The sequence below is a fragment of the Callithrix jacchus genome, chromosome 5 (genome assembly GCF_049354715.1).
Source record: "Callithrix jacchus isolate 240 chromosome 5, calJac240_pri, whole genome shotgun sequence".
Classification (NCBI taxonomy): Eukaryota; Metazoa; Chordata; class Mammalia; order Primates; family Cebidae; genus Callithrix; species Callithrix jacchus.
This window is the reverse complement of record NC_133506.1, coordinates 158,269,490-158,295,718: the sequence shown is the minus strand read 5'-3', so window position 1 is coordinate 158,295,718 and position 26,229 is coordinate 158,269,490. Positions and strand designations below refer to the sequence as shown.

The 26,229-nt window shown below is 37.1% G+C and overlaps 1 protein-coding gene and 1 pseudogene across 6 annotated transcripts; one reads left to right on the top strand and one right to left on the bottom strand.

The window, feature by feature from the left end:
* Positions 1-213: 213 nt before the first annotated feature.
* NHLRC3 (NHL repeat containing 3) lies at positions 214-26,012 on the bottom strand. 6 transcript variants are annotated; one of them, XR_004743777.3, is made up of 10 exons: positions 25,625-26,012; positions 25,065-25,217; positions 24,659-24,806; positions 22,086-22,286; positions 20,256-20,347; positions 17,254-17,366; positions 15,766-16,742; positions 7,376-7,486; positions 3,384-3,634; positions 214-2,028 (listed from the first exon to the last, which is right to left on the bottom strand). XR_004743777.3 is itself a non-coding variant. In XM_002748991.7 (7 exons), exons 1-7 carry the CDS (start codon positions 25,706-25,708, stop codon positions 16,490-16,492), a joined length of 1,044 nt encoding a protein of 347 aa, XP_002749037.4. In that variant the 5' UTR covers positions 25,709-26,012; the 3' UTR covers positions 12,678-16,489. The 6 variants fall into 6 exon arrangements, 3 of the variants coding, with proteins under 3 accessions (XP_002749037.4, XP_008996415.4, XP_002749038.4); XR_004743778.3 differs by lacking the exon at positions 7,376-7,486; XR_004743779.3 differs by lacking the exons at positions 3,384-3,634; positions 7,376-7,486.
* Positions 7,295-9,646, top strand: LOC128931993 (anaphase-promoting complex subunit 10 pseudogene; annotated as a pseudogene).
* Positions 26,013-26,229: the final 217 nt, after the last annotated feature.

The following is a 26,229-nucleotide window of genomic DNA, read 5'->3' as shown; positions in this document are numbered from 1 at the left end:
TACCTGTACCTCTGTTCTCTATTTGTCATTTGGAAATAGTAGGTATTTCCTGATATTGTCTTCATCATCATCATCATCATCATCAAATAAAAGAGTAGAACTCAGTGTCCAGAGATGTAGCTGTGTTGCAGGAAATACGTGCCCTGAACAGAAATGGAGAAGCTGAGCTATGTGATTCATGTGCTGTAGACGCAAACAACATATGCCCAGGACTTCCTGTGATTGTCTTAATTTTATTCTTTAAAAAAATGACAGTGATTGACTAAAGGTGTAACAAGAATTTAATTTTTACACAATTGTCTTTTCACATGAAAAAGTTCACAAATCAAGAAAAGTTTAGAAAACATAAGTATCACAATGAGGGCCTTGAGAAAATAAATGTATGTTGGTGTCAGTGTACGCAGGTGGGTAAAGCAATAATCATTTTCAGCACGTTGCTAGCAGAGTTAATCTGAAGAGATAATCCCCATTACAAAACGCAGAGAAATGCTGGATAAAGTATAACAAGCACTCCATTCAGTGTTTTAACTGAGTTTATAAGACAGTAGGAAGTAATTGATATGAATCTGAAACCAGAAGGAAACTGAAACCTTGCTGGCAACCCTCTAAGCTGACCTTGTGAAAGACGTTTGCTTTAGGTAAAGGGGGAGGGTGCTTGATAGTTTAGGTAACCTAAGAACATCAGTTTTATATTCATAGAAGACCAGGCCTTGGGTAGCCTGACGTAAAAGTTTAAGTCCAAATAGGGCATTTGTGTAGTCTCAATGTATCTCCCTTGAAATATGTAGTAATTACAAATGGAAGAATAGTTAACGTTAGAGTAGAGCATCTTGGCTGACATCATCTAAGCCGACGTATTGTGACTAGCATTGTAAGTAATATATACACATTGACACGCACCCTTGATAGGATGCATTAAGAAGGACCCATCACTTTCCTAGTATCCTTCCCATTGGTGCGTAACTTCAGCATAATCGTGAGAAAATGATAAATAAACCCAAATTGAGGTTGTTTATTGTTTTCTGATAACTGAGCAGTACTCCTGGCAAGTGTCAAGGTTATGAAAGACAAGGAGAGAATGAGGACCTGTTCCAAATTAGAGGAGACTAACGAGTTGTGATAGCTGAACCTAATGTGAGTTCTCAGACTGGGTCACAGACCAGAAAAAACGGCATTAGGTGAAATCTAAGTGATCATAGTTTATTAACTTTAAAAAGCTAACAGTGTTATAACAAGATGCACTTCTTTGTTTCGATCAAGGTATTGTGGCTAGAGAGGATGTTAATGCAGCGCTGTACAGTTATGGAAGATATTAATATAATGGAAGAAAGTACAGGAACTCTATAGTTTTTGCACTTAAGAGTACATTTGTGTCAAAAAAATTAACTGTTCAGAAAAACAGGTGCTAGTGACGTCACTGTGCCTATAAAGGGAATCAAGAGAAAGAATAAAGACAGAAAAAAAAAAGGTCATTTAATCATGGCTAGAAAATTTATTAAATTCAACCATAATGAGTTAGCAGGGCCTCTTTTTCTTCTTTAACTATTATTAACTGTGTAAGAGGATGTGTGGGCACCGTGCCCATTCACTCCTTCCCACCTACTGAAGGTGGGAAGTGACAAGTCACTACTCAAGGCAATGTAAACCCCAAAAAGAAGCTTCAGAGAAGCAGGTGGCTTCAATGTCCCAGGTGGCTTGAAATTTCCTGAAGGCACCTCCTATCTCTTTCCACAAAACGGTGGGCTGAGCATTGTGACTTTAATGAAACCGTAAAAGTAACAAGGCATTCAACAAGCTTCAGAATGAAGAGACTGGAAAAGTGAGGGTGTGGGAATACTTAATGTGAATGAATCAAGCAAGACATCATCCATGAAAAAAAAAGCGTTTTTTTAATTACGCTGGTGCAGTGGCATGTGCCTGTTGAGGTAGGAGGATTGCTTGAACCCTTGGGCTCTGGAGTTTAGGGCTGCAGTCAGCGATGATGATGCCATTGCACTCTAGCCTGGACAGCAGAGCAAGGTCCTGAATCTAAAATAAAATAAAGAAGTTTGAGAAATGGTGAATAAAATTGATTATTCTAGAAAGTGCTACTACTTTCCTTGCAATTTATAGGTGAAAAATGAGTGTTAGGGATGGAACTTGGGAACAATCTGACTTCTCATTACAAATATAAATAAGCTCTTCACAATTTTGTATAATGGTATTTAACATAATGGCTACAGATGCAAGGACTGGATGTTTTTACATGTGGAAAAATCATCATAGAACATACCATTTGGAGCTGGACAGAACTTTGGAGGTTATCTGTTCCAGCTCCTCCCTTTTGATGTGGGAAAACTGAGGCTCAGAAGGATGAATGGACTTGTTCATGACAACACAGTGGCCTAGCAGGTCACAGCTGAAAAGTCCTGTCACCTGCTGCACTTCTTTTTTTTCTTTTGTTGAGACAGAGTTTCACTCTTGTTGTCCAGACTAGAGTGCAATGGTGCATCTCAGCTCACTGCAACCTCTGCCTTCCTGGTTCAAATGATTCTCCTGCCTCAGCCTCCTGAGTAGCTGGGACTACAGGTGTGCGCCATCACGCCCAGCTAATCTTTTGTATTTTTAGTGGAGATGGGGTTTCAGCATATTGGCCAGGCTGGTCTCAAACTCCTGACCTCAGGCGATTCACCGGCCCTAGCCTTCCAAACTACTAGGATTACAAGCATGAGCCACTGCGCCCGGCCCCTGCGGCACTTCTTAAAAGCAAAGATACAAGTTTCCAGGTGAGAATAATGTATGGGCACCAAATCTGACACAGGCTTTAAGACATAAAATGAAGTCAGAATACCAGTAGTGCCTTCACTTTGTTAATCCTCCATTACAAAGGAAACCCATCATGTTCACAGAGGAAATTCAATTTCCTTTTGAAGACTTTAAAGTTAACTTCTAAGAAGACACAGAAGATGATCTGATTCACCAAGAACCACACAAAAGACACCAGTAATGAAAAGAAGTATGATCTCGGGACAAAGGAAAATGGGAATTCCTTGCATGGCCTTTGGTGTTTTCATACTAACTGTAAAGAAGCATAGATGTCCACACTTCAATATATGTGAGTGTCTTACCCTAATTTTATACTGTTTATGTAAAGAAACCATGGCTTTTTGGTCATGTAGTAAACTTTAAAATAAGCTATATATAAGATGTGATATTCTGACAGGGTACCTAGACTGTAATATTCCACAAAGCAGTCATACAAAATGTGTAACAGAATGATAATAAAGTATTGATACGGTTTGGCTGTGTCCCCACCCAAATCTAATCTTGAACTGTAGTTCCTATAATCCCCACTTGTCATGGGAGTGAACAGGTGGGAGGTAATTGAATCATGGGGGCGCTACCTGCATGCTGCTGTTCTCATGACAGTGTGTTCTTCCAAGAGCTGATGGTTTAGAAACAGTTTTCCCCTCTTTTGTTAGGCAGTTCTCCTTGCTCCCACCATGTGAAGAAGGAAGTGTTTGCTTCCCCTTCTGCCATGATTGTAGGTTTCCTGAGGCCTCCCCAGCCATGTTGAATTGTGAGTAAATTAAACTTCTTTCCTTTATAAATTACCCAGTCTTGAGTATGTCTTAATTAGCAGCATAAGAATGGACTAATAGAAGAATGTTTGTAAATCAGATAGAGAGAGAGAGAGAGACAGAGAGACAGAGAGAGAGATTAGAAAACAGCTAACATACAGGAACCCAGGCTGAAAAATACAAAGGTAGAATAAAATACACCAATGAATGCTTTTCAAAAAAAGAAAAAAAGCTGGCAGAGTAAGTCTTTCAGAAACCAAAAACTTTAAAGCAAAAATCATTATTAAGAATAAAAACTTTACCATGTTGCCAGAAAAATAATAATTCACTAACCATAAAAATAAGAATCCTAAACTTAATCCACTAACCATAAAAGTAACGATCCTAAACTTCTATGTACATGGCTTCATAGCCTCAAAATATATAAAACAGAAATTGATAACATTCCAAAGAAAATCAACAAATTCATATTTCTCCCATTAATTAATAACTCATGGCCAGCAAAATTTTTTAAGAGTATAGAAAATCAAATAATTAGGTAGTTTTATCTGGTGACAACAATTAGAGAAGACTCATTCTTTTCATGCACAAATGAAGCGGGTCAAAATGGACCATCCACTTAGTTACAAGGCAAGTTTCAACATACCAAATGATCTGTATCAAACATACTACCTTCTCTGTCCACTCTGCAATTAAGTTAGAAATCAATAATGCAAAGATAAGTATAATTCATTATAATTTGCAAATTTAGTGACAGACTTCCAAAGATGAATTATTATGGAAATAAGAATATATTTGGAGCTGCATTACAATTAAGATACTACACTCAAAATCTGGATGGCCTAACTAAAGAAGTACTAGAGAAAAATTCATAAAATAACAAAAGAAAAAGAATTTTTAAAAATAGTGAGCTAAGCATATACTTAAGAAGTCAGAAAAAGAACAGAATAGGACCAGGCACTGTGGCTCACGCCTGTAATCCCAGCATTTTGGGAGGCTGAGGCGGGAAGATTATGAGGTCAGGAGTTCGAGACCAACCAGTTCAAGACCAGCCTGGCAAACATGCTGAAACTGCATCTCTACTACTACAAACAACTTCCCAGGACTGAACCAGGAATAAATTAAAATCTTAAGCAGACCAATAATGAGTTCTAAAATTGAATTAGTAATAAAAATCCTACCAACCTGGACCAGATGGATTCATAGTTGAATAATATCAGACATACAAAAATGAGCTGGTACCTATCCTCCTGAAACTATTCCCAAAAATCAAGGAGGAAGGACTCCTCCCCCACTAATCCATTATACTAATCCATTATACGATACCAGCATCATCTTGATGCCAAAAATCTGGCAAAGACACAATGAAAAAAGAAAACTACAGGCCAGTATCCCTGATGAACACAGATGCAACAATTCTCAACAAAATACTAACAAACTGAATGCAGCAGCATATCAGAAAGTTAACTCACCATGATCAAGCAGACTTTATTCGTGGGATGCAAGGACAGTTCAACACACACAAGTCAATCAATGTGATTCACCACATAAACACGATTAAAAACAACAACTATATGATCATCTCCATAGACACAGAAAACACTTCAGTAATATCCAACATCCCTTCACAATAAAAGCCTTCAACAAACTAGGCACTGAAGGAACATACCTCAAAATAATAAGAGCTGTCTATGACAAACTCATGGCCAACATCATACTTAAGAGCAAATGCTGGAAGCATTTGGCTGAAGAATTGGAATAAGACAAGAATGTCCACTCTCACCATTCCTATTCAACACAGTACTGCAAGTTACAGCCAGAGAAATCAGGCAAGAGAAAGAAATACAAGTCATACACACAGGGAAAATAAAGAAGCCAAACTATCTCTCTTTCCTGATGATATGATTCTGTACTGAAAAAAATGCCAAAGCTTCCAACAAAGCTTCTTAGAACTGATAAACAATTTCAGTGAAGTTTCATGATATAATGTGTAGCATTTCTATAAACCAATAATGTTCAAGCTAAGAGCCAAATCAAGAAAACAATCCTATTTACAATAGCCACAAAAAGAATACAATATCTAGGAATACATCTAACCAAGGAGGTGAGAGACCACACAAGAACAAATGCTATTGAAATAAATCAGTGACGACACAAACAAATGGAAAAACACTCCATACTCAAGGACTTCAAGAATCAGTATCATTAAGATGGCCATATTGTCCAAAGCAATGTATAGAGTCAACACCATTCCTATCAATATCCCAAGATCGTTTTTCACAGAATTTGAAAAAAACTACTCTAAAATTCACATGGAACCAAAAAAGAGCCAGAATAGCCAACACGATCCTAAGCAAAAAGTACAAGTGAGAGGCATCACATTACCTGACTTCATACAATATTATAAGGCTACAATAAACAAACCAGCATGGTACTGTTATAAAAACAGACACATAGGCCAATGAAATGGAGTAGAAAACCCAGAAATAAAGCTGCACATCTATAACCATATGATCTTGGACAAAGTCAACAAAATAAGCAATGAGGAAAGGACTCTCTACTCAGTAAATGATGCTGGTCTAAGTGGCTATCCATATGCAGAAGAATGAAAGTAGACCCCTATCTATCACCATATATAAAAATTAACTCAAGATGGATTAAAGATTTAAATTAAAGACCTCAAACCACAACATTTTTTTGAGGAAAACCTACGAAATACCCTTCTCAATACTGGCCTTGACAAAAAATTTATGGTTGTCTTCATAAACAATTGCAACAACAACAAAAATTGACAAGTAGGACCTAATTAAACTAAAGAGCTGTTGCAATGCAAAATAAACTGTCAACAGAGTTAACAGACAACCTATGGAATGGGAGAAAACACTCATAAACTATGCATCTGCAAATAGCCTAATGTCCACAATCTATAAGGAATTTAAATCAATAATCAAAAAACAAATATCCCATTTAAAAAGTAGGCAAAGGATATGAACAGACACTTCTCAAAAGAAGACATACAAATGGCCAACGAATGGGAAAATGCTCATCATCACTAATAATTAGATAAATGCAAATCAAAACCACAATGAGATGCCATCTCACACTAGTCAGAATAGCTTCTGTTAAACCATCAAAAATAACAGATGCTGGTGGGGTTGCAGAGAGAGGGGAACATTAATACACTGTTGGTGGGAATGTATATGAGTGCATCCACTGTGGTGGGGTTTCAGAGAGAGGGGAACATTAATACACTGTTGGTGGGAATGTATATGAGTGCATCCACTGTGGTGGGGTTGCAGAGAGAGGGGAACATTAATACACAGTTGGTGGGAATGTATCTGAGTGCATCCACTGTGGAGAGCAGTTGGAAGACTTCTTACAGAACTAAGAGCTGAACTACCATTCGACCCAGCAATCCTATTACTGGGTATATAACCTAAGAAAAATAAATCATTCTACCAAAAAGGCACATGCACCCATGTTCACTATAGCACTACTCACATTAGCAAAGACATGGAATCAACCTAGATGCCCATCAATGTTGGACTGGATAAAGAAAATGTGGTACATATACGCCAAGGAATACTATGCATCCATAAAAAAGAGTGAAATCATGCCCTTTGCAGCAGTATGGATGCAGCTGACGGCCACTATCCTAAATGAGATAATACAGAAGGAGAAAAGCAAATACCACATGTTCTCACTTATGAGTGGGAGCTGAACATTGGGTACACATGGACATAAAGACGGGAACAACAGATATTGGGGAATGTAAGAGGCAGGAGATTGGGAGAAGGAGAGGGTTTAAAAAGTACCTATTATACGTTATCCTTACTTCCTGGATGATACGTTCAATTAGACTCCAAATGCCAGCATCATGCAATACACCTTTTAATAAATCTGTACATGTAGCCCCACTCCCGAACCTAAAAGTTAAAAACATATATAAACAAGTAAAAGGCATGATTTTGGTACATAACTGCACTAATCTACTTAATAATACAGTCCATTAAAAATCACTTTAATTGCTATTGTTGATAACCAAAGTTTCTTCTGATATCTGTTATTTGAGGAAGACTATGGAAACATTATAAAACTTTTCAAGTTGAACCAAAAATAAATAAATAAATAAGAGCTCTAGTTTTTTCCAAATGAATGAGATTAAATGAGAAATACTTATATTTGATTCTCTGCCATAGCTACAGAAAACTCAGAATTAACCTAATGTTTTATTGCTGTAACTATTACTAATCGAGGTTTCCAATAAATCTACTTTCCTATAAAATGTGTGTTTGACATTACTTTTTCTATTTTAATGTATTCTAATTATTTTATTGTAAGAAAAGTCAATTTCCTTTTGGAGATGGGAGAAACATAATTAGTAAATGGTACAAATAGTAAGAAAAATAATCTTTAATATTCATTCCATCAACATATTATCTACATCAATGTCAAAAGCCATTTAATAAAAGTAAGTATTCTCAATAAAACTCTGAGATAAAAAAACTTGAATTTGAAAATTACCAAAACTTAATAGCAAATATTATATCATTAATAATTGGTGTAGTGCTAACATTTCCATTAAAATCAGAAATAAGGCAAGGATATCCCCCATCATTCAAAATTGTTTTAAATAGTGTAGCTGATGTAATAACATTTTGAAAATCAAACAAAACAATACAAATATTAAAAGGTGTATTTTTTTTTCAGTGTTCTACCCATAAAATCCAAATGTCTATAATAGCTAATTAAAATGAGTAAGGTTAATATATAATATATATAAAACAAATGGATTCCTTTTCTCTGTATCTCCAATAACTAAATGGAAATGGAGGGAAATCCTACACTAGTATCAGTAATAAGTGCATAGAATAAATTTGACACAAAATCTAAATTCGTCATGAGAGAAAGGCACAGGATCTAAATTTTTTTTTTTAATCTGTAAAATCTTAAAGGACATAAGACAGTAGAATGACATATTCCTGGATACAGAATCTTAAAACCATAAAAATATCCATCCTTCCCAAATAATGCAGTTTAACTCAATATTGTATTTCTTACAGTGTTTTCATCTGCAAGAAAACATTAACTAACAGTGGCTTAAGTCACATTTAATTCTCTCACGTAAAAACAAGTCTGGAGAGAGGAATACAAGGACAATGCAGTGGTTCCCCAACATGCTAAAAACCCAGGCTAAAATCTTTCCGCCCTAGAATTGCTAATTTGTGGCTTCATAGTTCTGAGGTGGCTACTGCAACTTCAGGCATCACTTCAAGTTCGAAGCAGGGAAGAAGGGAATAAAGGAGTGATGCTGTTTTTTTTTTTTTTTTTTTTTTTTTAATCAAAAGCAAATGCTTTTCTAGAAGTCTACCAGTAGACTTCCAATTACGCTGCATTGGTCAGAGCCACGTCACAGAGCTACCTATAGATGCCAGCAGCCGAGGAAGCGAGCACCCAGCTCTTCCAGTTGTTACAGGAGTGGAAGGGCAAGGAGAACACTGAGAATGAGTATTTGCTTAACCAACTAAGCGTTAATGTATGCCATAAATGATAACTGAAATCCCATTTTTCCAACGAGAATGTAAATTTTAGAAGGTGGGAGTCTAGGAAGCCGAGTGGGAGTGGCACAGAGCTGCTGGGGGTCCTGAGAACCTGAGTTTCGGCAAGCAGCCAGGCTGGCAACTAATATTTAAAAAACGACCACACCAAACAAGACACCTCCTGGTGCTGATCCTACTGGAGCAGTACAGGAAATGGGGTCACAAGCTGTTTGGTCACTCTCATCTTGCAAACCAGGATTTGGAGTGGATCAGTTACGAGATGACAATCTAGAAGCTTATTAGCAATGAGATGGTTCCCTTCATTTAGTGAACATCCAATTCAGAAGAAAAACAACAGTGAAGACATTATGTATTTATGCAGACTACAAATCTAATGAAAGCTATACTCCAAGCAAGATCTCAGTCAGAGTAGGAAATAATTCTCACAACCTTCCAGAAATCGGCTCCACAGGCTGTACAGGAGGCATGGCTGGGGAAGCCTTGAATCATGGCAGAAGCCAAAAGGGAAGGAGCAACTTGAATTAGTGGAACCAAGTGGCTGGTTTCATGTTTCCTTAACTGATAATCATAAGAAGCCAACTCACACACTCGTGATACAGATTGCCGTTCTAGCCAATCATCCAAACGGAGGAGACATCCATATGAGACAAATTAAAATATACACACTGGTAGAAGAGAGCTCCATTGGTAAATTTCCTAGATGTACAACTATAGATTTCATGATATATCTTTCAATAAGGTGACTTGAAAATGAGCTGAAAATCATTAAACGTATTTTTGTTTGATCCTGCCTTTAAACAGTGTATCAGGTAACTTCATTGAAAAAAAATCAGTTATTTGTAATTTTACACATGTTTAAAATATTTTATTGTAATTTTGGTAAGTAAATAAATTTGGGGTCATATTTTTATTTTCTTTAATATGTAATAAAGCTCACATATTTTACATTACTAAAAATAGATTTGAAGCCAATCATTTTATTTTCCCTTATATCAAAAGAAAAGAGTTGAACTGAAAATTTCAATACGTACAATTACAATAGCTAGGTGATTATTTCATGAGTGTTCATACATTAGAGTGATAGTTTATCGCTTATTCAGGAACAAGACTGTGTTTTATCAATATATATCATCTTTAATAGATCAAAATTACTATTTTTTTCTACCTTGAGGAAGTTTATTAAAACTGGATCTTTTTAAAAACAGTGTCAAAACAAGCTTAGTGTTACGTGTCTGATGAGAAGCAATCTAATATGGGGAATATAATCGTCTCATCTTTACCTTCACAGAATACCTACAGCCCTAGGGTTGTCCATATCTTAACGATATTAGTTAAAAATTGCCTCTATAATCTGCTATACATCTCAGTTCTAGCAGAACTCATGGAAGAGTTTCAAATTGTGCCTGACACTGTAGCATTCCCTGGGCAGTCATATATCCCATAAAACTGTAAAAGCATATTAAATTTTTTATATATATTAAAAGATTTTAAAGAAATACGTGGAAATTGTTTTTTCTCCATGGTTTAAAATGAGTAGATTTGGTTTTGTATCTTTTTTTCTCCAGATGTATTGCTTTTTTGGGGGGATGGTTATTTAGCCACAGAACTTAATCAGATTCACTCTTTTTTGCCACAGAACTTACCCAGATTCACAATTTAATTGACTTATCTTGTCAATTAAATTGCCATTAAATCTACACTTCAATGTTATCTAAGATTGCAACATTTTTAATAACAAACTTTCTAGAACATTTTCAAATAATTTGTTGCCAAATCAGGTTTGGGAAAGATTACTCTCTGTGGTTCCTGCACTGCTGGGTACATGAAAGTATTAAATAGTGAATATTATTCTTAAAAAAAGGTGGGAGTCTTTACCTTGCTCATAAATTATCTATTGGATACATAGCATTAATGCCAACGAAAAAGAGCCATGCTTTTTAAAATGGCATTTCTAAATGATAGATGCTTTAGTGTATTATAGCCTTACTTTTAGTTTTCAATACTGTGACTAAACACAGAATTATAGAATAGGGAAGGTCATGTGGCCTCACCATTCTCCCAAACCCTTCCCAAAGGTGGTGCCATGACTGCCATTGTCTGGCTGAAATACCACAAGTGAATCCCTTAAGGTTTCTTGAGTGCTTAGTGAGTGTCAGAGACTGGGCTTAATGCTTTACATACATGATCTTATTTGTATTCACAATAATCCCAAAAGAAAGTATCAATATTCCCATTTCACAAATGAGAAAAAAATGAGGCATAGTAGCTCAAAACAATACAATTTAGTGGCAGGGTGTGGATTAGAACATAGGTCAACCTAACTCTGGATTCCAAGCTGTAAAACACCAAGCTTGGGCCCCTAACCTTGTCTTTTGCTCAGATGAAACAAGAAGGCACTATACTGTTCCATTAAAAAAAAAACAACAAAAAAACACCAAGCTTTACCACATCCACTACTATAGCCCATTCCACTGCTACAGGAGGGCTCTTTTATTGGGCTGACCCAATGGGCCACTCCACTATTTGTACTCATTGCCTTAATTCTGGAGGAAAGTGCAGAATTCTATTCACTGTACTACAGGATCACCCTCTGAGACTTCAGAATTATTTCCAAACACTGCTATTTTGGTTACCTGCTTGTATCAGGGTTGTCTAGAGAGACAGGACTAATAGGATAGATATATATATATGAAAGGGAGTTTATTAAAGAGTACTCACTCACACGATCACAAAGTAAAGTCTCACAACAGGCCACCTGCAAGCTGAGGAGCAGTGAAGCCAGTCTGAGTCCCAAAACCTCAAAAACAGTGCAGCCTTCAGTCTGTGGCAGAAGGTCTGAGAGCCCCTGGCCCACCACTGGTGTAAGTCCGAACTTGAAGTCCAATATCCAAGGGCAGGAAGCATTCAGCATGGGAGAAGGATGGAGTCCAGAAGACTCAGCCAGTCTAATCCTTCCACGTTCATTCTGCCTGCTTTTATCCTGGCCACACTGGCAGCTGATTAGATGGCACCCACCCAGATTGAGGGTGGGTCCACCCCTCACAGTCCATTGATTCAAATGTACATCTCCTTTGGCAACCCCTTCACAGACAAACACAGGAACAAGACTTTGCATCCTTCAATCCAATCAAGTAGACACTATTAACCACCACACTGCTTTTGGGTTAGACCGTTGATAGGATTCCCTCTTAAAATGTAGTAGCCAAAACACCACAGAGCTGCTTATTAGGTATACAGACTATCTTGTCAATTAAATTGCCATTAGATCTACACTTCAATGTTATCTAAGACTGCAACATTTTTAATAACAAACTTTCTAAAACTTTTTCAAATAATTTGTTGCCAAACCGGGTTTCCTCCCGTGAAGACTTACAGTTGGCCATGTAAAATTTCAACTGCTTTGATTCAGTTCTTCCACCTAGTTAGGCACAATGTCCTTTAGATGCACATTTATATTTACACATATGCACACAGACTGCGTGCACGTCACCCCCATACACACCACAAAAAACTGAATACGTTTACCTAAATTAATGTTGATTAAAAACAAATACAGTTAGTTCCTTAATCCGTTTATTGAAATAAAAATTAGTATTTCAGTTCAATATTGGAAGCATCAAAGTATTTAAATACTTCTTTATACACACTGTGAAGAAAGAAGCTATAAAAACATTTAACTTTGGTAATTGTGACAATTTGTATACAAATGTCCTATAGTAAAAAAAATTTTTTTCTAACACATATTATAGTAACCAATTCTAGTTAGAAAAAAATCTGAGAATCTGGACCATGATATTAAAATTTTCTTCCTTTGGTAAAGCAGCTGAAAACTGAGAAGCAAGTTTATAATGTCAATTTGTTGTGACTCATGCAAATTAATCTATTTAAAGGATAACTTATGTAGGACATGCTTCTTTCATGTGTTACAATGAGTTTTATTTATGGATTACAGAGAAGCAGAATTAAATCATATTACTTCATCGCTTACAATAAAAAAATAAGTTTTAAGTAGTATTATTTTTCATTGCTCAAATTCTATTAGAGGATTAATTTATAAACTCATGGATGCCATAAAGTATCTGATGAAGAAATTACTTAGAGTCTTTGTTAAAAAAAAAACAAAAAACCTCATTTTTCTTATTTGTAAAATAGCAACCACAAGGTGAAATTGGTTTGTTTTTTTTAAACAACAACACACACCTAGAAGGGATAAAAAAGAATAATTCCCCCCAATACAAATTCATTCTCTATTGTACGAAACTCACACATTCGGATTAGTTTCACCTTCATTTAAAATAAATTAATTCACTTCTGGTGAATTAATTTAGTTTGAATTATTGAAAAAGTTTAAACTTTTCTTTTTAATTGTGGACAAGTCCAATGAACCAGTAAAAAATTTCCAACAATGCTTGGAAAATGTTTCACCCATAAACCAATTTCCTCAAGATATAAGCAAGTTGCAGAAAAAAGAAAAACAATAAAAGTATAGTGAACACTGTAGCTTCAATTTAAAAATAAATCAAAGTATGAAGATTAGCTCGTGTTTGATTTCAAGAATGCTTATCATAAGCAGAACGCTACTGACCTCTTGTGTATCAAGAATGTAACGTAATGCAAGTGCCAAAAATGGTACCTCCTAAACTACTGAAGGACAAGGTTTAAGCAGCTTGTTTTCCCCACTGGGTAGGGATCTGTTAGAGCACAGCACACTTGCCTGAGTGCCTTTATATGTTTGCTGTCTCACAACTTTTTACTGAATCAATAAAGCTGAGTATTTTGATTTTTTTTATTGTTGCTGAAAATATATAGCAGAGACTACAACAAAATAAAGTAATAAATTTAGGACTTTTAAAATTCTCATTTATTTTGGTGAGCCTAAAAAGCAAAAATTTGAGTTTCCAGTTTTAATGTTGGCTATCCAATCTGGATTTCAGTTTTGAAATCCAAAAGTGCTTAATACCAGCAAAGGCCAAACCGAAGTTGGACGTTACTGCCTTAGCGTTACACTACATTGCTTGAAGCAGTCTTTTAATCTCTTAAGTGACCTAAGAACAAAGTGTTTAATAATTTGTGGTGAATCTTTGTTTGCCATCAGATTTCATCCAAGCTTCCTCTGATCAATAAATATTCTACTTAAAAAATCCAACCTTATGGATCTTACAAAGATATTCAGAAATATTTTCAGCAAGTTTTATATGACCCCAATATAAAACAAAGTAAAACGAAACATTTTGAAATGACAAAATTAGTTTACCTAGCCTAAGTTGCTTCAAGGAGGCATTTGCACTTCTTGCCCTGGCTTAGAAACAAACCCTGAAATTAATTTCTTTTATCCAAATCAATTGACCACATTAGTTAATTTACATAAAGATTCTGAGGATACATTTTGATAAATGCTATAAACACAAAATTAAGGCAAATCTGGTAGATATATCAGATAAATAGCACATTTAGAAGGGCCTTTGTTAATAAAATGCCTCCAATGAATCCAGAGGTATAGATTTCAAAGGGCAAGTCTATACCTGTGCACATCTGATTCTCACAGCATTCATGAAAGAGGAGACAATGAAGTTCCCATTTCACTAAAGAGAAAATGAAGGTGACTTGTTCAAGGTCATATAGTCCAATCAGTGGCACAAACACGTTTATCAGTGGCCTTGGAATAGAGTACAGGGCTTTCTATTGGTAGATTAACCTTCCTAACCACACGGAAGAGATATGATCCACGTGTCAAAACAAGCGTGAGTCCCTTTAGGTCTGGAAAATACTCCAGCACAGGTAATGAGCAAAGGCAGCTCAAGATTTGTCACATGCTACATAATTTACAGTATAACACCGGGGAAAGCAGGAAGCTGATGTGAGGAAGGGGGAAGAACAATTTGAAAGATTATAAAATGGCCAAGCTCCTCCAGAACGGTAATAAGCTAAAACAAACTGAAAAAAAGGTCTTATTTGGGAAGCCAATATTCAGACCCAAGGATGGTTGGGAGGAGAAAATGTAGAAGGAGGAAGGCAGGAAATTATCCATCTTTTTTTTTTTTTTTGAGACAGTCTTGCTCTGTTGCCAGTCTGGAGTGCAGTGACATGATCTTGGCTCACTGCAACCTCTGCCTCCTGGTTTCCAGAGATTCTCCTGCCTCAGTCTCCCGCGTAGCTGGGACTACAAGCGCATATCACCCCATACCCAGCTGATTTTTGTATTTTTAGTAGAGACAGGGTTTTACCATGTTGGCCGGGATGGCTTCGATCTCTTGACCTCATTATCCACCTGCCTCGGCCTCCTGAAGTGATGGGATTACAGGCATGAGCCACCATGCCGGGCCGAAATTATCCAAAGTATTTGGCACGTGTCTATGTTATCTAAATAATCCTGAAATTTCTTTGAGGTAGACAAATGTTAGGAATAAGCTGAGTTCATGTAAAACAAAAGAAGAATGAAACAAAAAGAAAACAATGAGAAGGAATCGCTACATTCCTTCGTTATTTGTAAAAACCTTTTAGAAAAGTGCTTAGATGCCAGCCATTTTATTCCTACGTTTAAAGGCTGACTGATGTTAAGTATCTTACAGGTAATGGACAAGAGCCAAGTTGGGCTTTAAAAAAAAGCCTACCAAAGTTTACAGTATGTTTCTAACTCTTCATACCTTCTTTACTTGGAAATTATTTTCTCCTCGTTGTCCCGTGGTAAGCTCCTCCTGAGTTTTCAAGTCTGAACTTAAAGTCACTTCTCTCATGAAGTATCCATGATTACCTCAGTCAAAAGCACTCCTACTTCTGAAAGTCCCACTATGCTCCAAGATTGCTTTTGCTGTGTTGTGACTGTTTGCCTGCTTGTCTCCCCACTGGACTGTAGGCTACTCAAAAGGCAATTCTGCTTCTCAATTTTAAGTCGTCAAGACACAGCACTCTGTGGGTACTCAAATTAATCGGTAGTTTATCGTATTTACAGTCTCTCAGGCAGTTCATTTTATGTTAGTTGCACGATCTGGAGGTCTGGAGCTCTTCACGTGAAATTTAATAAATTATTCTGCAAGCTCACTTTTATTCCCATTTTTTTTTATCCAGGGAGAATTAGTCTATCAGGGCAAATAATGAGGTTACAACCTTAGTCTCTCTTTCCAACCCCATTTTTTAGTTACATTCCCTTCATTAAAATATCCTTATGCACTTTAAGTAAAACTAAGTCTCAAGAGGGCAACAAAAACGTATGATTGATTCTTAATGACATAAAAACAAACCGTTCTGATTCTAGATCAGGTAAAAATCAACAACTTTTGTGCTTGAACATCATTTTTCATGATGTGCTGAAAGCTCTTGGTGAATTTGAGAATCTGAATTGCCACTTGAAATATTTCCAGGAAGGACACATTATGAACCAAATGGAGTAACGTAGCTATTCAAAGGGACATATTTTTGTACTTGTTTTGCTCCAATTTCTGCTACATAGACTGCTCCAGTCTTTCTGTCAACTTCTAGGAGATGCGGCAAAACTTGATCTGCTAGTTGGATTGTGCTGATCACAGAACACTCTCCAATGCTTCCCACAGGGGGCGCTGCTACAACCGAGAGCCTGCTAAGATTCAGCTGGGCCACAATCAAGTACTTCCCATCAGGAGTGAATCTAAGGAGAAAGACATGTTAAATGTCTGTGAAATAAACATAAGGGTATTTTTTTCCACGTTTTAATCCCCCACTGTGCCAAACAACAGTAGGCAACTACTTGCTGAATGATTCTTTTAAGGAGAATTTTAATTTGATCTAATTCTGTATATGAGGGAGTAAGGTGTGCATGATAATCTTTGGCCAAGCCAAAGATTAGCTTAAATTTTTTTTAAGTATCAATATCATAGTCTTACTCAAAATGAAACTAATGAAGAATTGATGTTAGGCTAGGTTTGAATTTTGTCCTGTGTTTAAAAATTTACCAAGTAAAGGCTAGAGGAGAGGTCATTTCTTGTTTTCACTTGATCTGACATCTGAAAATATCAAATATCAAATTTCTCTGTATAATTCTATTTTCCCCTAATTCAAAATTAACAATAAATATTTTAAACTTTCAGCTAGCTATTCAGAGAAAGTGAGTTCCGTGCACTAACTAAAACAAGCACTTTGTAATAAAAAGAAACAATTACCTGACTGCAGAAGGTCCCTCTTCTGTGAAACAATTATTCCATGCTCCTAACCACTCCCCAGTGTCTTTATCAAATACTTGGATTCTTTTATTTCCTCGGTCAGCTACCCACACCTGAGAAACACACAAAAAAAGTCAATTGAAAAATATCCATAGTATGAGAAGAAAAAAAGGGAAAAGAATGTTTATTTTCATTAGTTTCACATACGTTATCTCACTTAATACTTAAGAAGATTCCAAAGATGGTATTATAAGTCCGATTTTCAGATGAAGAAAAACTAAAGTTCAGAAAGGTTGACTGCCTTCTCTCAAGTGAGCTTACAAATGGGAGAGGCACAACCCAAAGCTGCCTTAACCCAAAGCTTATAATACTGTCTACTGTTTGAAATGTATGAATAACTAAAAAGCTGAAGTACTCTATCATAATGCAGAGGATCAGTAGATACTGAAAAGTAACAATATTCATTCATTTCTCTAACGAGCATTCATTTTTCAATGAGTACTACTGGCTTGTCAGCTCCTGGGCCAGGCAACATGACAAAGAAAAGCAGCCTTACTTCTCAAGAGCTCAAGGCAGCAGAAGATGAGGTACTCATTCATACTGCAGTATCATTAAACCCATACCTGCTATTACCAAGATATGTCCAGAGTGCTGAACCAATTAAAGAGGAAGCTTGAGATATTTTAGCAACACATAAAGAATGGCAATAGGTTTCATTTTGGTTTGTTGTAGGCTGTAATGGGTTATTAAGGAAATTGTTACAAGACAATAAGTGAGATGCACTCTAAATGACATTTCATGGCTACATGCACGCAAGTTAAGGCGTACATAAAGGGAAATGGTTTTTGATGACTCGTGGCCAGGACTGTAGAGAGGTATGAAAGAATGGACTGGGGGTGGGTCGGTCCTCTTTACTTCTACCTCCCTGCTTTTGGTCCTTTGGATTTCTTGGATTTATGGATTGAGAGATTATGTCTTCACAGCTAACCCTGACTACATCTTCATCAATGTGTGTCAATGTTGATAGCCACTGAATTCATCTCCAATCAGAAACAAATGAAGACTCACTAGATCATTTTAGAAAGGCTGTTGATGCCTAAATGAAGCAATTTCTCAAGGTCTTTTCCTAATCTATGATTCTTTACTAAGGATGGGTTTTCTTAAAGATTTTTAGATTAGTATCTCAGACAAATGACCAAGGAGGAAATACGGTTTACACCCTAGGATGGAATGATACTTTAGATTGTTAGCATCATCTTTCCTGCTCAACACTCAATGCATTTTGATTATGGGAAATCCTGTTTAACACAAAACAACAAGTCTTTAACTCTGGAATTGATTAACCTTTCACAGAGGATTGTGCTAATGATTAACTGAGTTGGTTATGTAAAATGCTCAGAACAGAATTGCTACTGTTATAAAGCACACCTGTGTAAAACTGACAGTCTTTGTTACTCCGGAATGCCAAAGTACCCCATCCAATGATTTCCGAGGCCTTTTAGAAGGGTGTTCCTCACCATGATTAATTTACCTGGGTTGAGGTCTTGCATGCTCTGAAATTTGATTTTTTTCTTAGCACACAATGAGTTACCCATGCTCAGGAGGATAATGTGTAAAAGCATAATCCCAACTTTCTGGTTCCCAATTTACATACAAAGTTCACATGGTTGGTTAACATCTTATGGCAGATCAGAATATTTAATGACATTCTCGGCCAGGCACGGTGGCTCAAGCCTGTAATCCCAGCACTTTGGGAGGCCGAGGCAGGTGGATCACGAGGTTAAGAGATTGAGACCATCCTGGTCAACAGATTGAGACCATCCTGGTCAACATGGTGAAACCCTGTCTCTACTAAAAATACAAAAAATTAGCTGGGCATGGTGGCGCGTGCCTGTAATCCCAGCTACTCAGGAGGCTGAGGCGGGAGAACTGCCTGAACCCAGGAGGTGGAGGTTGCAGTGAGCCGAGATGGCGCCATTGCACTCCAGCCTGGGTAACAAGAGTGAAACTCCGTCTCAAAAACAAACAAACAAACAAACAAAATTCTCATTCTTGTCAATCAATTATGATTAGGAAGCCAAATCACAATTAGAAGTTTGTTTGCTGAGCACTGAATCAGATGTAGAAATGGATTAAATGCCTAATGGTATGAAGGTAAGGAGCCTAATGTATCCATTGTGTGTCAAGACATTTAGTCATTTAATAAATAAGTATGACTATTATGTACTAGGCACTAAGATATAAAGCAAAAGAGATTCAGTAAATGCTTTCAAACAGCCTACAATCTATTAGGGGAGACAGACAAATGATTATAATATAGCATGATAGTTACTATGATAGGAAGTACAGGCTGCTATAGGGAAAGAGGAAGAGGAACTAATATACAAATTTTTTTGGTGGGGGTTCGTTGTAAAAAGGTAACCTCAAAAAAGTGAGATCTATGCTTAGAAGTTGAGTAAAGGCAAAAGAGATAGTAGTGAGTGGGGTAGAAAAGAGAGAAACTGACTGAAATGTGTTAGCTAAAGCTTTCTGTTCCCTAAGCAGAGTGGAGCTAGTGAGGACAAGAGTTTGCCTAGGTAACTCTTCTTGAAACTTCCAAGGTTAACTTCTCCCACTCCACTTTAGATCAGTACATATTTTTCCCTTGAGAACTGAAAAGACATTCAAACACTTTCAGTGAAGTTTTTCTAGTAAGAGGGCAACTTTTTCTTCCAGGTAACTTTATTTTCAGATCCATTATTTGTTCCTTCCATCCTTCAAGTGACATAGGAAATACATTTCGCTCATTTCTAAATATTTGGGGAACCCCTCACTGTAGGACTCAAACATTTGTAAGAAATATGTGTGCACGCCCAGCCCCAGAGTAATTGCCCAAACATACCCACTAACACACATGTATGCCACAATCTATATATATACACGCCCAGACACACACACACACACACACACGCACAAACATATTCAGACACATAGTCCCAGACACAGTGACACTGTATTTTTACCCGACCAGCTGAATCAAGTGTAACACTATGAGGTATGTTGAACTTAGCAGGCCCTGTCCCATTTTCTCCATGCAGCCAAAGGATCATGAAATCTATAAATGGTAAAAATATATAGTCAGAGCACATATAGAATGTCTCATGTATTTGCATATTTTATGAAACAGGTTACAAATAGCGATTTAATTACATGACTGGTTCGCTTGACTATGCTTTCTCAGCTTCCTGTCCATATGCCCATTTCTTACGATTCATTTTTTCACAAGTTCCTTCTCTGCTTTAGGCAATTAATCTACCTCTTTAATTATGATCTCCACTTGAACTTTTCATGACTGCTTCTAAATCATTGTTTAAGGTTTATCCCATCCTCTCCCTTCCCAACTAACCTGTTATTTGATATTAGTATTCCACAGACCTTAAAAATTCACATTATGATTTTGCCATCTATCTCCTTCATTACCCACTATGGTGGGTTCAACTGTGGTCCTTTAAAGAGATGTCCAGGTCCTAACTCCTGAATACCTGGGAATGTGAGGCTATTTGAAAATAGTTTTTTAGATAAAATTAACTTATGGAGCTCATGAGATCATCCTGGATTTTGGATGGGCTATAAACCCTTGTTGAGAGAAAGAAGGAAAAGACTGAAGTAAGAAAACACACAGAGAAGGGGCCACCATGTAAATATGGAGACCGAAGTTATGTTGCCACAAGCCACGGAGTGCCTGAGCTGCCAGAAACTAGAAGTGGCAAGGCAGGGCCTTTAAAGTGAGCATGGCATTACCAGATTTCTGACTTCTGGATTCCAAAACTGTGAGAATAAATTTCTGTTGTTTAAAGCCATGCAGTTTGTGGCAATTTGTTATGGTAACCACAGGAAACTAATACACCCATATTCAATCTGTCTCCTAGATTTGGTTATGTCTTTCACTGAATGTTTTGGATTCTTGCTTTATCCTTACCCTATCTCCCTTTTAACTTTTAGCAACCAAATTCAGTTACTAAATGATAAACTGACTACACAGCCTCCAAATGACAGATCCTGAGAGAGCGTCTCATAAAACTGCTACTGTGACATCACTTGCCTACTAAGAAAACCTCAAAAACTCTTTATAGGCAAAAACATGGCTTTAAAAATCCTCAAATAAGCTTTCAAAAACATCCCAAATCATATTTTCTGCTGCTGAAAAAGTGCATCTTTACCTTCTTTCCTGCTAATAACTGCCTGTAGACCATGCATGATAAGCCCTCCATGAATGTTCCATCCATCCTTCCTTCTCTTCCCACCAAAACCAGTTTAGCTCAATAACTACTTTCTTCATGACAGTTTGTTCTATTTCTTCAGGCAATTTAGTTTCTCCTCCTAAGTCCATTTTGCTTTAAGAATCAATACCATAGACTATATACATTTCACTGTTTCATATATAATAGATCTGTACCTCCTGGTACTAGAGAGGACACAGAGAAGGCACTCAATAAAATGTTTGCCAATTAATCAGCCCGTAGGACACTTGATTCTGGGATTCCAGGTTTCTAATTTCTACATTCCTAATTGAATAGGATACACACTTATCTCCTGAGTCCACTGTAAATTCTCACACCGTTGCTAGTTACTTTTGGAGGAATCTCCTGGCCTTTGGTGAAGAATAAGTTGGCCTGTTATCAGAATCATTTATTGTGGGCAATCACACCTATCTGTTTTTCAGTTTTCTCATAGTAATACACTTAGCTCTTTACATACCACTTCATACACAACACTTAAAACATTACACCAAGTATCAAACAAATTAAATCCAATTTATAATATTTTTATAATACCATAAACGAGCCACATACTTTGGGACAGTTTGATCAACCTGTTATTCAATCCTCCATCTCCATCCACAATGTAAATATCTCCTGTGTCCTCTACATATAGTTCTGCCGGGTTATCAAACTGCAGGGGATTCAAACCAGTGCCTTTTTTGCCTGGAGTACCCAAGACTTGAACAAGATCACCGAAGGAACTATATTTTTTAACAGTATGACCATAGACTCCTATAAAGATAGATATGTACATCTCACAAATAAAGCCACCATACAAACATTCAGATTTTTCAAGTAAGCTAAGAGCAAAAATGTGATAGAATTAAACAGTAATAAATAGTTGAAAAATTTGATAGAACTAAACCATAATAGGCTTAGGAAATTACATATTATAATTGACAAACACTAACTTCTTCGTAAATTACAGCCTTATGAATTAAAATCTCCATTAGTCCAAAATAAGTAGGTTCTAAATTAAATAACATCCATATAATTGACTCATTATACAGAAAACTGAGAAGGTTAACAAATTATTGGTGCACCATTTTCTTTTTTAATCTTATGAACTTGAATAAACATTGCTTATAAAAGGAAATCAAGAAGAAAATGTAAAGGCAACAACTTATATTTGAAACTGTTATTTCAATCATTCATATACAGATCTTAAACTTCAGTAAGTCAACAAAAACTTTCTCTATGGTACAGATCTTTTTTAAACTGCATTTTCACCTTGTGGAGGAATTCAGAATTCAATCCCTCAACATTTCTTTGCTAAGAAGAAAATAATCTTTCTAAATCATGAGTGTCTTATTTTCTCATGTTAAAATTTCTTCAAGTTAAAATATCTTACAAGCAAGAAAATAAAGCAGAATATTAATAAGTGAATATCATAAAGTAGTTAACAGAAATCAACTTGAAGGTATATATACCAAATTAATTGACAGGTATTCAAAAGACAAACTAGATACACTGAGTTTACCAGAAAGTGAATCAGCTTGCATTATAATTCTATCTTAAATGATTTATTTATTATTATACTTTTGGACAGTTGAGCTAAAGTTTATAGCAATAAAAAAAGCAATAAAAAACACACAAGCCTCAAAGTTTCTAAAAACTAGCAAAAAAGACTATAAACAAACAATTTTTTTATTTTAAAAAGGGCTAATTTTTAGCCATATTTTTCATTACAGGAAATCTATTCCTTTGGGAAATAGGAACATAAAACTGTCTTCAGATCTCTGGGTAGAAAATTAGCTGTAATGGAAAGAATGAAGGGATTGTCTGTGCTCTTTCTATTTCTGGAAATCAATGAAGTCTTATTTTTTAAAATTACATGAATAAAACGAACTAAAAGGTCTTTAACAGTGGATCTTCAGGAAAAAAGTGAAAATAGTAAACTCTCATTACAATTCACTCAGTAATAATCTATAGATTTTTTTGGTTTAACCAAAATCTCACCATCTAAAACACAGCATGAAATAAATGGGTCATCAGCTGAGGCCCAGAAATTTTATGGGTTCTGAGAACAGCTGTGATAATGGCACTACTTATAGAAACTGAGACCTCATTATCTCTAAAGAATAGTATGTGAGGCCGGTCTTGGTGGCTCACGCCTGTAATCCTAACACTTTGGGAGGCGGAGGTGGGCAGATCATGAGGTCAGGATATCAAGACCATCCTGGCCATGGTGAAACCCCATCTCTTACTAAAATACAAAAAGTTAGTTGGGCGTGGTGGCGTGCACCTGTAGTCCCAGCTACTCAGGAGGCTGAGGCAGGGGAATCGCTTGAATCTGAGTGAGGAGGTTGCAGTGAGCCGGCGCAGTGAGCCAAGATCTGCCACTGCACTGCACCCTGGCGAAAAAGCAAGATTCCGTCTCAAAAAATAAAAAACGTATCTGAATTAGCCAGAACTGTAGAAACAGGATGCCCTTCAATTCATGAACATAACTGGGCCAAGGAATACTAGAAATACTGTCTTTATAATCCCCTTTCTTCCTGAATTCCTCGGGTAATGCCAGGATAGCTCAGATATTGCCTTGTCTTAAGCTACAGCCACAGGCGAATTGTTTCTCTGAAAACTTTCTCCATAGCTGCACATTCAGTTGTGCTCACTTCATTTTTCAGCTTTTTCTATTAAAAATATTTGATGGCAGGAAGATTTCAGACATGCTTCGGTCAGTAGAATTTCAAAAACATTCCCACCCAGTTTCTGCAATCTTTGCACTTTGAGCAATGAAGCAGTTACGATTTCACAATCTTTTATGGACGATAACTGGAAAAGGAAAAGAAGAGTCAAGGACTCCAGTCATTGCTTTTAGAGACTGCCACTTTATTTGGCTTCAGTGAAGAGGTTTAGTTATTTAATCGGAGAAAACAACTGATGCTTTAAAAAGTCCCTAGACAAGTTCAAGGAAAGATCATACTAACAGGCTCCTTGTCAAATTTCTTAATTCCACAAGATAAAGTTAAAAACATATGATTTCATGAATCGTTAAAGAAATTACAATTGCATTCGGCAACTCTGATTTTAAACAATACAACCAAGGACATGTGTAAAGATGCGATTTCCAGCAAGATAATTTAAGATATTACTATACATACCACTTCCTACATCCGTGATCCAGACGGATTGTTCATACTGTGTACTTGCTGCAAATATACCATGAGGCGAGTCAACTGTATAATTCCAGGCTCGTAGAAAATATCCATCCTCTGTGAACACTAATATCTTTGGGATGTTATCCCCTCTCTGAAGGTATACAAAAAATAAAAGATTAGTTTTAAGGAAAGGTCATCTGTATCTTGACGAAGAAAAACATTAACTGAGAATTTTACTAATGTTCAAAATCTAACATAGCTTTCACATTCGAAAGCAAAATACTTGAAACCAACTCAAAAATAAATCGCACAATTAGCATGATAAAAATGCATATGGTCAGTTACCACAGCAAGACTGGAAGGCTTTCTTTGTGCTCATAATTTGCTTTTTAATCCCAATTTTACTTACTTGAGCTACGTAAACCAATCCGTTGAGGGAGTCAACTGCAGCACAAAATGTTGCTCCGGTAAAATACTCCGGGTGCTTAGGCCAATCCACATCCAGCCGGTAAAGAATTTCCTCAGCTCTCCAGGAAACTGCAAAAGTAAAGTTCCTCAAAACCTTAAATAAAACCAGACAATTCAGATTGAGTTTACCCTCTAGGTAAGGAAAAAAAGAGCGGGAGGGGGTAACGAGGCTTATTGTGAAGCATGCCTTGACAACTAGGAGTTTGCTACACTGAAATAATTCCAAAGAAATGGGCTTATACACTTTAAGACCAACACGACCCCATACAAGTCTGCAGATTATTTGAGGGTGTAGGAGGAGTTGGGAAAGACAGGAAAATGGCGATGTAACACATACAAATTTTTAAACTTAAAGAGTCAAGCAGTTCGGACCCAGATGCAGGCTTTGAAACAAGCTACTGAGGGAACCAGGGCCTGCCTCCTCCATCCCACGACTGGGGCGACGCCTCCCAACAGGGTCATCCGCACACCCGACAGTCATTTCCTCACTACCCAACTCACTGGAGAGCGACAAAAACGCGAATGCAAAACCAGAAATGCAAGAAAGAAGCCAGCACCGGCTACGCAGACCCAGAATCTCGCCATGACCAGACGGGAAGCCAGGCGAGGGAGACGGGTCCGCAGATGTCTTGGGGAGGGCTGGACAGCCTCAGGCTCGAACGGTTCCTTGAGGCACAGAGGGTCACCCCCGGGCCCGGGGCCGTATCTCCAATTTCCCCTCCCGGGAGGCACGAGCTCTGAGTACGAAAAGGAACAGAGACCAGGGCGAATGAAAATCAAAGAAGACCAGTTCCGGATTTCGTGTGCATTTCGGGGTCCCCGCCCTCATGTCAGATGCTTCGGACTGACCCAGTGAGCACCCTTTCCCGCCCTCGGGGCAGTCTGCGCCGCTGACTTCCCGTGGCCACCAAAGTATGGGAGCCCGTAAATATGCCTTAATCACTCGCCATTTTTTCTTTTTAATTCAGACCGCAAAATCCAAACATCGCACACTCAAACACGACGTGTAATGGGGATAACATTCAAAATAATGACTGCTGGACTTCGGGAAGGATTTTTGCCACATCCTTTTCCTGTCATCCAGGCATCCGCTGTGGATGCCTATG

Excerpts from the sequence above, each read along its gene's own strand:
- NHLRC3 (XM_002748991.7), bottom strand. The coding sequence starts at position 25,708 with ATGGCGAGATTCTGGGTCTGCGTAGCCGGTGCTGGCTTCTTTCTTGCA. Across the intron at positions 20,348-22,085 it reads GTTGATCAAACTGTCCCAAA|ATTTCATGATCCTTTGGCTG; the intron begins GTATGTGGCTCG and ends TACCATTTATAG. Across the intron at positions 16,743-17,253 it reads GAGGGACCTTCTGCAGTCAG|ATTCACTCCTGATGGGAAGT; the intron begins GTAATTGTTTCT and ends CTTTCTCCTTAG.